Genomic DNA, 13,272 nt, shown 5'->3' with positions numbered 1-13,272 from the left:
ATGCTGGCTTTTGTGAGTTGTTGATCATGTCTCTATTTTAAGTGTTTCTAGACCATATTGTAAGTGTAACCACATTAGAAATGTAATTTAAAAAGCCTTTCAGAATGTTTTCATGTCGCAACCATAAAATAGTAGTGAATGTCATCACCTTGCCACTGTCTCCAATCATTTGTCAGGGCAGCATCTGGCTGCTGTACATGTGTAGATTTAATTTTTCTCTTGCCATGAAAATTACAGGCCATCTGTGGCAAAGTCTAAACTTTGGAACTGAGTTTGTCAGCTGTCTTTGACTGTGGGATTGCAGCCTCGTTCTGATGGGGCCTTGGAGGCAGAGAGTTTACCTCTCCCTTTGCTGGGTTTTATACAACTCTGCACGGTCTGCACTTTGGACCTGATATGTTCAATAGGGTTCATATTTGCTTCTTAACCCTGTGGGTTGTGATTCCTCTACTCCCTTTTCATCTTTTCTTTTGCACAAAATGGCACAAATTCAGAGTGCTGGGAAGTATTTGGCATGCACGGAGAAAAGGGTCCTCAAAGAAAGAATTTCTGGTTTGATAACGGTTGATGTATTTCAGTTTTTGTTGTGCTGTGCAGTGAAAAGATGGAAAGAAGCCTTGAGATGACTGAGAAGGCAGTGTAAAAACATTGTGAAAACCTATAGTATGTGAGTTTATTGGACATGAATTTGTCTTTTGCAAAGAAAAGTGACAAAAGACAATTTTTAGAATTTTTTTGCTCTTGTAGTGTGTATATTTACCAAGTCGACATTTTATGACAGTATAGGATTTTTACAGATTTTAAATAAAGAAACAGCAAAACAGTTTACATTCCACCTGCATTACACCACTATTTAGGTTTCGCACAACTCTAATGCAACATAAATGATTTGGTGGGTGTTCATCTTTTTATAAGCACTTTAAATTGTAAATTAAATGGAAAAGATTGTCACTCTATAATATCCTTGTCACTCACATACTGTATGTTTTCCATAGATATGTGACCATCCTCTAGTTTTGAATCCTGATCCAATCACATTCCAGTTGTTCTTTTCACTGTGAATGTCCTTATATTTGCATACTCACATTTTTCTTGCAGAGGGATATGATCTTGTGGATGCCATATCCTTGCTAAATGACGACATGATAGAGGATGATGACGGTGCTAGCTCCTCTGCCTATGCAGAGCTGGAGCGGCTAGAGAGAGAGACTGCCGCTGCTCGAAGCCAACATAGCACTAGTTCCACTGTAACGGCCATCTCCGTCCCACCAGCAACCCCACCTTCATATAGGGTCCCTGCTGCCTCACCCATTGCTACCACTGAGCCACCGGTTCCCCAGGCCCTCCAGGCCTTTAAGGAGTCCGCTAACATGGTTGCTGCCTTCAACCTACAATGGAAAGATGAAATATCTGCAATGCGATACGAACTTGCAGAGCTGCGTAGAGATGTCTGTGGAGAGCTAAAAACTTTCAACAGCAACTTCTTCAACTTCACTCAGTGCTACAATATGTGGACTTTATGCCGGGAGCCCTGCAGCGACAGCACCACACAAACAGACGACAGAGTGTCCATAGGAATTCAAGCAGGCTCAAGCTGGTCGGTTAGACATCATACGGAGGACAAGTCAGTCATGTGCCAACCGGAGCCAGCCCCCTTCAGCATTATGGACTTTATGGGCCCACCTCGAATTGAAATTATCGAAGGAACTCCTGAAAGCACACCAGAGGGGTCAGGCAGTCCTGCAAGCCCACTACCAATAGAGGACTTCCCATGGGAGATTAACAAGAGGCAAAAGGATCATAAGCAGCCAGACACAAGTGGCCACACAGGTGGTCACAGAAGTGCCAGTCTAGAACTGTGGAGCAGAAAGTACACCAGTGGGCCCTTGTCATATCTATCTATGTCATTCTAATCATCTACATTTTCTGCATACTGTAAAAGGAATTATAAAGATCTGGGTAACAAGCCAGATATATGTCAAGAAAAGCTGGGTAAAGCTGTTGTTAAATGTCCCTTTACTCTATGCAGACTCAGAGTCTGTCATCTCTTGAACTTCTTACAATACATTTTAAGTAATTTTTTAACAAGTGTCTTGCTAAGCCATGGAATAAAAGAAGGTGATTTTGTTTTACACCAGAGTCAGGGAAAATCCGAATGCGAGAGAGAATGTGGCTGATATTTCAGATCCTCAAGTGCCAAAAGGTGCATCATTAGCTATCCTCTGTCTTAAATACCTTATTTACTGAGAGAAAATTAATGTTTGTATAGTTGGAAATGTAATCCCATTTTCTGGTCCTACCTGTTTCTTTAAATCTTTGAGGAATGAAACTTAAAATCAAGGACTCAAAAGGGTTCAAAATCCTCCTAAAAATGCCAGGTTTGGGTGATGTAAAACGAATACTATGAAAAGTCAATGTAGAACGTTTTTACAAATATAAAGTAGCAAATTTTCTGTACATTCCAACTGAACAACAAATTTGTTAAGGCAACAATGTGAAAGAAAAAATGTTGCAACAACCCAGCTGTATAAATGTGCACAAACCTAAAACTAATGCTTTTTCTAAACTAACACTAATTTAATTGCTGCATTTAATCTTCTTTCAGAGATTCTTTGATCAAATTTGCCTACCCTACAACGCAAAAGTCTTATCTGAAGCAAAGCATTTCCTCAGGATAAGCTGTCACCAATGATTCATTGTAGGTATGGTGGGGGTTGTTTTCTTTGTAATGCACAGAATTTGTTTTATGTCTCTAGCGGTCTACAGCAGTCTCCGGTCCTTGCAGGGCAACACAGAGATACACAGGACAAACAACCATGCACACACTCATTCACACCGAAGTTTAGGCCAATTTAGAGACCCACAGTCCAAAACAGGCATGGAAACTCCATGCAGAAAGACCAATCTGGGAGTCAAACCCAGGACCTTCTTGCTGCAAAGCAACTTTGCTACCAACTGCGCCACTATGTAGCCCTGTGTCAAACATACCTAATTAAAATTGTGGCCAAAAATTCCAAATTAGGTTTTCTCAGACATATTCAAACACATTCTCCTGCAAGGTTTCTGAAGATTTTAACCAAGACTTGGTGTTTTCTTTGGAAGAAAATGCTTCTTGCTTTTAACCAGGAACTTGTTTTGACATGTAGAATACAACCAGTGCTTGGCAGAAATTCCTTAGCTCCTTGTATGTTCCTGTCAGGCTCTTGTTAGCCATGCTGACTTTTCTCTATCTTGTCTTAATGACATATTTGTACAAGAAAGTCTGTTTGATCCCATCTTTAACTATGGCTTTTGCTAAAGGGGAAACATGAGTGAATGTCAGAAAAATCATACTTGGTCATCTATTTCGTACTTGACTTTAAAACTGAATGAAGAGGTGCCAAAACAAAGTATTAATTTAGGATTGTAGATATTTACACAACCAAGTTATTGCATCATTTTATTTTATTTTTTTCATTTTTGCGCTAACAGATTGCATTTTAGTTTAATTCTGTATTCAACAAAAGATGGAAAAGTTAACATTAATAACATTAATTTTGACTATTTTTTACATCACAAAAATCTTGCATCGTCAGTTGGTTGTGTGTACTTCCTATTCACACTGTAAATGGTTGGTAATTCCTTTAAAATAAATAGATAAAACATGTTTTAGTTCAAATTGATACATTTAGAATCTCCAGTTGAAGTGTGCCCTTGAAACCTCATATATCAGGTTATGCAGGCCTAGATAGCCATGCTACTTCACCCTCAACATCCATTGTGAAAAGCAATTGGGTGACTCCTACCATTGGTGTGAACGTGTAAAAAAAAATGCAAGGGCAGGAGAAGTAAAAAGAGAAATGGGATTCATTCTAATTTATAAAACATTATAAAGCCAGGTGTTTTTGGACCACAGAAACCTTTCTCAAAGGTTTTAGGAGAAATTTCCCCTCATTTTATAAAAGTTCCATTTGGGATTTTATTAGCTTCTATACTAGTAAGAAAACCCATGAAATTCTGTGCAAAATGCATATGAAACACAATATTTACTGGAAGAAAAAATGTTATGGAGTATATTTACATATTTTCAGCATTTTGGATTGTCATTAACATAACTCAACATTACTATCTGGAGTGTATAGTTTCAACATAAGTCCATTAGAGTATTGTATTTCCAAAACTGTCAGTAAACCCTCAGATCTGATGGTCCAAAAACACCTACTACACCAGAAGGCAAATTTAGTGGCATGTTTCTGCACATGAATCTAAATAGCTCATGTTCATTCCAGTTTCTCATTGTGTAGAAACATTTTAAGCACCTACATATACTGAAATAATACTGTGAATACGTTTATAACTTTATAAAACCTAGTTTTGTAATGAATGCATTAAATATTAATATATTATTCAAGAATATATTGATATACTACTGACATTTTAATTATTTCAGTTAAAGCATTCCTTTGCCATTGCCTTCATCCATTTGTAGCAAGTTCCAGCAGAAATGGGCATTCCTGAACATAAATTTACCACAACAATTAATCAAATAAACCACATAGCTACATTATTTCACTTAAAAATTAGAAAATTGCATATTTCAATGACAGGAATATGACATTCTATCAGATTTGTAAATATTTCCACAACACTGTGTTGATTTCTTCATCTCAAGGCTCTAGGAAATTTCAACCAGAATTGTTTACAATGATTCAATTTGAGGGACCACAAAACCCAACTTCGTCAGGAAGGTGTAACAGTAGCGGGGATTCATGGTGATCATGAGGGACGAAAACATTAGGTTCATTCCAGCACAAAGTACATTTATGTTGTATCTCTATAAATGTACAGTATATAAATGTATCATTTTGTATATAGACAAACTTATATTCAAAACCTGTACTGTTGGCAGTTACAAAAAAATACTGTGTTCTGACAGAACTGGGAGGCATTGTAGAGGTAAATGTGGTTCTTGACAAAACAAAAGTTTTTACTTCTTACTCTTCCCCAGCTATTTATTTTATCATAAACAACTTAATGAAGAACTGTTTTCTTTTTGCACATCATGATGAAATGTGTAATCCAATTTTGTATATGGTATTGACTGGAGGGCCTCACATGTTTGATATAGTGTCTTACCATTTAGAATGTCTTTTTATTTTACATGAAACTATCAAACAAACACTGAATTTCATCAGTTGTTCTTTAAATGTTATTTTAGTTTGTAAGGTCATTTTATCATAATCAGTAATTGTAGAAGTATTCCAAATGTCTTGACTCGGGCAGTTCATAATCTCTCAATTGTAATAATTTAACATTATCCCTACAAGTAGACAATCAGAGCCTACAAAGGCCTCTACCTCTTAGGAAATGTACCCAGAGGTGCAGTATAGTACTGCTGAATGTTTTAACACCGCCTCACTAGTGATGGCTAAGGTGGGCTGCTGTCTTAATGGATAGGGGGTCTTAATTATCGTTTTGTCTCATAACTGCCACAGCCATTTCACTTCTTATACCATTTTTCCAACTTGGTGTACCAAAGCTCAAACAGAAATGCATAGATCTGAGTCCAACAGGCCCACACTTGACAGCACTTAAATCTGAACAAGCCCTGCAGCATTAAGAAGCCTTTCTTTCTCTTTCTTTAATAACATAAAGGCATAATCTCCCAGTTCAAAAAAAGAAAATTATTCCCCCTTTGCACTACCCGAATACAGCATTTATCTAAGATGTGGTATTTTAATTAGTTCACATATGTAAAATACTGTACTACATGTAAAATTGGCATTAAAATTAAGGTGATACAAGAAAATGCAGGAAAGTCCCATTGGGCTCTTGCTGTTGCTCCGTCTAATGCTGGGAAATTCATGTTCATCTGAAAAAAAATTCTTCAGTTTCTAAAGTTGCAATTTAAATGAAATACACAACTGATGTAATGCACACCTAAAAAGGAATTATGTTATGTGTTATGATGTGGAATTATTATAAGGGAGAAGTATTGCTCACATTTACTGAAATTTATTAAATGTTTAGTTAAAAAGCTTTTGCTAACCCTGGAAGCTTCAAGATGTCTTGAAAGTAGTTGCTTATATTGTGTAGCTGTAATTGTGGCCCATTTCTTCACACAAACATATCCAAATCTTCAATTCTTTCCATACAATTTTAATTGGATTCATGTGCCCTGACTGGGTAAGCCATTCCAGGAGCTTTATTTTCTTTCTCTGAAACCAACAAAAGGGTTCATTCACGATGTATGTTACTTCAAAATCATCCTGGATGCATCGTTTATAAAGAAGGTTTTAGTATATTTCTCCATCCATTTCTCCTTCAATTATATGAAGTCTATCAGTGTCATATGCTGAAAAATAGTCCCACAGCTTCACAGTGGGTATGGTGTTTTTCAGGTGATGCGCAACGCCATTTCTCTACAAACATTACATGTGCAAAGACATCAGTTGTTCTCTTATCTGACCAGACCATACTCTCCCAGTATTTAATTGGCTTGTCCAAATGTTCTGCAGCAAATATTATAGTTTCAACATGCTTTTTCTTCAGTAGTCAAGTCTTGTGTGGTCTGTATGCATAGAGGTCATTGCAGTTAAGGACATGGTTCTTGGCTCTTGGATAACTATTATAATAATTTTTTGACTCTTCCGTCAAACATTTTGAAAGAAACATCTGCATATGGCTGGTTCTTTCCATTTCCAGCATATTGATCAAACAGGGCCCACTGGAATGCTTAGACATTTAGAAATCCACGTGTAAACAATGTACATTTTGCAACAATAATGGTGCACATGTCTTGAAAGAGCTCTTTGCTTTTATCCATCATGAAATGCTTTTTTAAAGACTGGTAAATGAGAAACCTTTTATTTATTTGCACTGATAGAGGTGGGACCACTTTCTTAATACTGACAGATTCCACAAATTGTTATAGTTTGAATGTCTTTTAGGACCTTATTTCCTTCATGTGTGCAATGCTTATTCCCTAAATGATTCCATTTAACCACACATAATTAATGGATCTTTTCGCTTTGATACCTTTGTATGTGTGGATTACTGTTTTCAGTTATTATCAACATCTGGTATTAAGTTCAACTCAACAACAATATTAACTATTTTAACTAAGAAAAACATTGATGTGTTCAATACCTATTTTCCTTGCTGTGCAGCGTTTCAGTTCTCACTTGGGTTATACTTTTTTTGACAACTCCTTCACCATGAAGTTTGAATAGCTGGGTACAATTCACAATATGGAGGGAAAATCCAAAGTTTGTCAAACACAGCTACTTGCAATACAGAGAATGAATTTCTAAAGTTTTTCACTCATTTCTTATACAAAAAAAAAACAACATTTATTGTCATTACACAGCAGCCAAAGGCTGGAATTTTGCAAATAAATCAGAAGAGAAGGCTTACGACTGTGAAAAATCTTATCCTTTATTAATCCAATAAATATAAAATTAATAATTAAAATTATGTTGAGTTATATAAAGAGGTTTATACAAGATTTTCCAATTCATTTGTTTTCTTATTGTTTTAGGTACGGAAACAAATTTAAAGGTGCTGTAGACTGGCAAGTCATGATGTCTTCAATTTACATTTATTCATTCTATGCAAGTCTTTTGTTCCTTGATGTATGCCATCAAAGTATGCCGGTAGTAATATTAAGAAATAACACAAGGCCTGACTGCCTGAAATAGAATGGAGTTAGGGAAAGTCCTGATGATGTTAATAAAAAAATAAATAAAAAAAAGAAGAATATATATATATATATATATATATATATATATATATATATATATATATATATATATATATACACATATATATATATATATATATGTATATATATATATATATGTATATATATATATATATATATATATATATATATATATATATATATTGATTTAGATGTACAAATTTAACTGACAAAATATGTGATTTCTCTAACCGTTTCCATCATAGCTTACATATATGATAAAATCTAAGAGTTTGTTGGTGGGATTACTGCCATATAGTAGCATTTGCATGAGATGTGACATCCATGCTGAAAATAATCATCTCTACTGTATCAAGTTTACAAACTTCAGCATATTTTTCAAAGAAAGACCAGTTTGCATATAATTGGACACGAAGTTCTAATGATTAACATTTTTTTTCACTTTACAAAAAAGTGCAACCTGGTAATCTTTAGATTCAAGGTAACATGCCCCAGTAGATTTATTCCAGTGTGTCATTATTACTTTATTACATAGCCCAAAGATGTTATCCTTTCATTGAAGAAAGTGGAAATGTAGCAAAATACAGAAACAGATCTAAATATTATTTTAAAATGATATTAAAATAGCTATATACGCAGAATTATGTATTTACACAACTCTGAAGAAAAAAAATACATAATAGGATGCTCACCATTATTTTTAAACTTGCAACTTTATTTTGTGCAATGAAATATTTACAGTGAGTATTTGTCAGAGTTTCAGGACTGCCTACAATACCTAATATGTTACGGCATTGTCTCATCCCATTAGCTTTTGTTTCCATTTAGTTGTAAACCAGAGATTTAATGCAACAACTGTGCCAACTCTGTGAAGTCCAGTTACTAGGAAAAAGGTTTCTGGGTGGATTATGACCTTGTAAAACTGCTTGAATATAAACTTTTTTTTTCCCAATTTGTGTTTTTCTCTCTTATTTAACAGAAGTGTATTTGATAAAATATGCTTTTCTATTCATACTGCAATTTACAAGGAAACTTGTCAAGTTTATGACACATTTTCTTTTTGTAAAACATGTTTAGCCTGCATTTTGTTAGCCTAAGACCATTTTGTTAAGCTAAGGATTTTTTTATTTTCCTTTAACGTCCATTGCTTATTGTGGTGTTTCTTGTTATTTTTTCATTTACTTTATGTGTTTTCATAAAATGATTGAAAACAATGAATTAAAATGTTTATCATGCTTATTTTTATGGTAGTCAAAATGGGGGTCATAGCTTTACAATGCATTCAAGGAGAAAAATGACTTGTAGCATGTGTCCAACATCTACACGCTTTAACACACTACAGCTACACTACATAGACGAGGCAGTGTGTATTTTACTTCAGTATGCCTTTCTTTTCAGCTGAGCTGCCATCTTTTTTGTTTTTGTTGGTTTATTTGTTTTTTCTTTTTGTTTCCCCCTGTTTTAGGCGCCCGTAGTTTAGCTGGGGGGCGTAGGGAGTACGGTAGGTCTGGTAGGGAACTGCTTTTTTAAAATCTTCTGTTCTCCATGTTGTTACTTCAGCTTTTCACACATTTTGTCTTTCTCATGAACATTTTCACTTTGTAAAAATAAGATGCATCATAAGTTGAAGCTGTCACCACATATATTGATACATTTAAATGTTTTCATCTGTTTCCACATTGAATCCAGTGGAATTTTAAAGATTCTGTATGATAAGCAGAAAGAACAAAATTAGCAAAGCAGCAGTGTATAGTTTTTATTCTCATGTTCTCATATTCTCAATGGCAATTATTGCAGTTACTTAAAGGAAGTAAAAACAAACAATAATACATAGGATTCCATTTCAAATCTATTTTTAGTGGAACATGCCTTAAAGACATGCATGACACCTAGTATAGTAGTCATATATTTATTTATTTAGTTTGTTTTTAATTATGATTTAATATTGTTTTAATTTTACTGTTTTGTTCAATTCATCAATATAAGTGATTTACTTTCTTGCTTTAGTCATTGTAAATATTTGCTTTGGGTAAACAGAGGGAAACAATATCAGCAAGTGGTAGGTTATCTTAACTTCCGGTTTTGTTTGATAGGGTAGATTATAATCAACATGACCAACAACAATGTTCCACAAACCACAACAAATCAATGGCTGTCATAAATCATGTCTTTAGTTATTAATGCCATTATTCTCAACGTTTTAGTCAATTCTAACTTGGATCCGAAGTACAATATATGTATATATAGATATAGATATACACTCGTACTCGTCCGGGACCAGGTCGCAGGCAGCAGACTCTGTCAAGTCAAGTCAAGTCAAGTTTATATCGCGATTTTCAGCAACAATGCACTCAAGGCACTGTACATAAGGAAAAACATTACAATGATACAGAAAATCAAACAGAGGTAATTAAAAAAAATAAAGAGAATAGAATGATGGATAAGAAAACGAAAGGAAAATTGGACTGAAAACGGCAACCCAGACCATTACTGACTGTGGGTACTTGACACTGGACTTCTGGCATTTTGGCATTTCCTTCTCCCCAGTCTTCCTCCAGACTCTGGCACCTTGATTTCTGAATGACATGCAGAATTTGCTTTCATCCGAAAAAAGTACTTTGGACCACTGAGCAACAGTCCAGTGCTGCTTCTCTGTAGCCCAGGTTAGGCGCTTCTGCCGCTGTTTCTGGTTCAAAAGTGGCTTGACCTGGGGAATGCGGCACCTGTAGCCCATTTCCTGCACACGCCTGTGCACGGTGGCTCTGGATGTTTCTACTCCAGACTCAGTCCACTGCTTCCGCAGGTCCCCCAAGGTCTGGAATCGGCCCTTCTCCACAATCTTCCTCAGGGTCCGGTCACCTCTTCTCGTTGTGCAGCGTTTTCTGCCACACTTTTTCCTTCCCACAGACTTCCCACTGAGGTGCCTTGATACAGCACTCTGGGAACAGCCTATTCGTTCAGAAATTTCTTTCTGTGTCTTACCCTCTTGCTTGAGGGTGTCAATAGTGGCCTTCTGGACAGCAGTCAGGTCGGCAGTCTTACCCATGATTGGGGTTTTGAGTGATGAACCAGGCTGGGAGTTTTAAAGGCCTCAGGAATCTTTTGCAGGTGTTTAGAGTTAACTCGTTGATTCAGATGATTAGGTTCATAGCTCGTTTAGAGACCCTTTTAATGATATGCTAATTTTGTGAGATAGGAATTTTGGGTTTTCATGAGCTGTATGCCAAAATCATCCGTATTAAGACAATAAAAGACCTGAAATATTTCAGTTATGGAAAATAATGAACTTTATCACAATATGCTAATATTTTGAGAAGGACCTGTATATATAGAAGGAAAGGAATCTATTATTTTGTGAATGTCCCTGAATGCAACAGCTGGGAATATGTTGTGCAGCCGCTGTGTTATGATTCCGCAGCCCCAGGGCCAGAAGCTTGAAGCCGAAAAAAAAAAATCTGCAAGTTCGAAAAAAAAGACTTGAATCTGAAAAATAGTTTTGAACTTTTTTTGCCAGTTTCACATCTGTTTTTTTTTTCAGTTGCAAAACGTTCTTTCCAGTTTTAAAATTTTTTTGGGGGAGGTTCAAAATTATTTTTCATGTTCAAATGTTTTTCTTTTGAACAAACTTTTATTTGTCAGGTTAAATTATTTTTCTTTTGAACAACTTTTATTTTTCAGGTCCAAATTTGTTTCGTTTGAGCAAACTTTTATTTTTCAGGTTCAAATTTTTTTCGTTTGAACAAACTTTATGGCCCCAATTTAGCTCCACTTTCTTAGTTTTAGTGAGGACGCGGGCAGCAGCGTTCTGGATCAACTGCAGCTGTCTGACTTTTTAGGCAGACCCGTGAAGACACCATTGCAGTAATCAATTCTACTAAAGATGAACGCATGAATTAGTTTTTCAAGGTCCTGCTGAGACACTAGTCCTTTAATCCTGGAGATGTTCTTTAGGTGATAGAAGGCTGACCTTGTTACTGTCTTTATGTGCCTCTGAAGGTTCAGGTCTGAGTCCATCACTACACCCAGGTTTTGAGCCTGACTGGTGGTTTCTAGCTGTATTATCTGAAGCTGTTTGCTAACTTTTAAACACTCTTCCTTTGGTCCAAAGATTATTATTTCAGTTTTGTTTTGATTCAGCTGAAGAAAATTTTAGCACATCCAAGCATTGATTTCTTCTAAGCATTTACCCAGCGCTTGAATGGGTTCATAGTCACCTGGTGACATCGTAACGTATAGCTGTGTGTTGTCTGCATAGTTATGATAACTTACGTTGTTGTTTGTTAAAATCTGAGCTAGGGTGAGCATGTAGATATTGAATAGGAGGGGCCCTAAGATGGATCCTTGGGGAACACCACATGTGATTTTTGTGCTCTCTGATGTAAAGTTACCTACTGACACAAAAAAGTCCCTGTCCTTCAAGTAGGATTTAAATCAATTGAGTGCTGTACCAGAAAGGCCGACCCAGTTTTCCAGGCGCTCTAATAAAATGGAGTGATCAACAGTGTCGAATGCTGCACTAAGGTCCAATAATACCAGCACTGTGGTTCTTCCACAGTCTGCATTTATACGGATGTCATTGAACACCTTGACAAGAGCAGTCTCTGTACTGTGGTGAGCACGGAAGCCTGACTGGAAGATATCGAAGCGGTTGGTCGTTGTTAGGAAGTTGTTTAACTGGTGAAACACGGCTTTTACAATAATCTTGCTGATGAAGGGTAGGTTTGATGTAGGCCTGTAGATCTGTAGTAGCAGCTTGTCCAAGTTGCTATTTTTCAATAGAGGTTTGATAATTGTTGTTTTCAGGGCCTGGGGAAAAACACCTGACAAAGGGACGTTTTTATTATTTGTTTCAAATCAGATGTTATTACGTAGAGACACCCAGACTTCCCTCTCCCCAGACACCTCCTCCAGTTCCTCCGGGGTTAGCCCAAGGCATTCCCATGCCAGCTGAGAGACATAGTCCCTCCAGCGTATCCTTGACCATCCCCTGGGCCTCCTACCGGTGGGACGTGCCTGGAACACCTACTGAGGGAGGCGTCCAGGAGGCATCCGGGATAGATGTCCGAGCCACCTCAACTGGCTCCTCTCGATGTGGAGGAGCACCAACTCTACTCCAAGTTTTTCAGCTCAGGTCTCTCTTCACCACAACGGACTGGCACAGCGTCCCCGTTACTACAGCAGCCGCACCGATCCGTCTGTCAATCCTCCGCTCCATTCTCCCCTCACTCGTGAACAAGACCCCACTCCCCCTTGAACTCCCCACTTAAGGCGAAAGACGAAACTGTGCAACTTTGCTGTATACAGTCATCCGTCCTCCTATGTGAAATCTTGCTCCCAGCTGGATTGAAATAGAAAACAGTTTCCTTTTAAATAGCCTCATACATCTTTTGTCTTTCCTCAACCTCATTTTTAAAAACCTCGGTGATACTGAAAATAACTAACTATAAACCAACATGTCAAGAAATGGGCAAAGATACAAAACATGTCAAGAAATGGGCAAAGATACAAAAAAAAAACCTCACCACACAAATGCTGCCCAGTAAAATTAATTTCTTACTGACCTAAAATTT

At 36.7% G+C, this 13,272-nt stretch overlaps 1 protein-coding gene across 2 annotated transcripts in view; it reads left to right on the top strand.

The window, feature by feature from the left end:
• Positions 1–13,272, top strand: part of LOC124882290 (disks large-associated protein 2) — a 132,104-nt gene that overhangs the window by 93,702 nt on the left and 25,130 nt on the right. The window contains exon 6 of one of the 2 annotated variants that reach the window (XM_047388592.1): positions 1,099–2,156. The exons of the other annotated variant lie outside the window; for it this stretch is intronic. Coding sequence (XP_047244548.1) covers positions 1,099–1,913 — 815 coding nt within the window. The 3' untranslated portion in view covers positions 1,914–2,156. Of the gene's footprint in view, positions 1–1,098; positions 2,157–13,272 lie in introns of those variants that run through there. 2 annotated transcript variants of the gene reach the window in all.

The sequence above is a fragment of the Girardinichthys multiradiatus genome, chromosome 15 (genome assembly GCF_021462225.1).
Source record: "Girardinichthys multiradiatus isolate DD_20200921_A chromosome 15, DD_fGirMul_XY1, whole genome shotgun sequence".
Taxonomy (NCBI): Eukaryota; Metazoa; Chordata; class Actinopteri; order Cyprinodontiformes; family Goodeidae; genus Girardinichthys; species Girardinichthys multiradiatus.
Note: the sequence above shows the minus strand (reverse complement) of the source record. Positions and strands in the feature narration are given on the sequence as shown.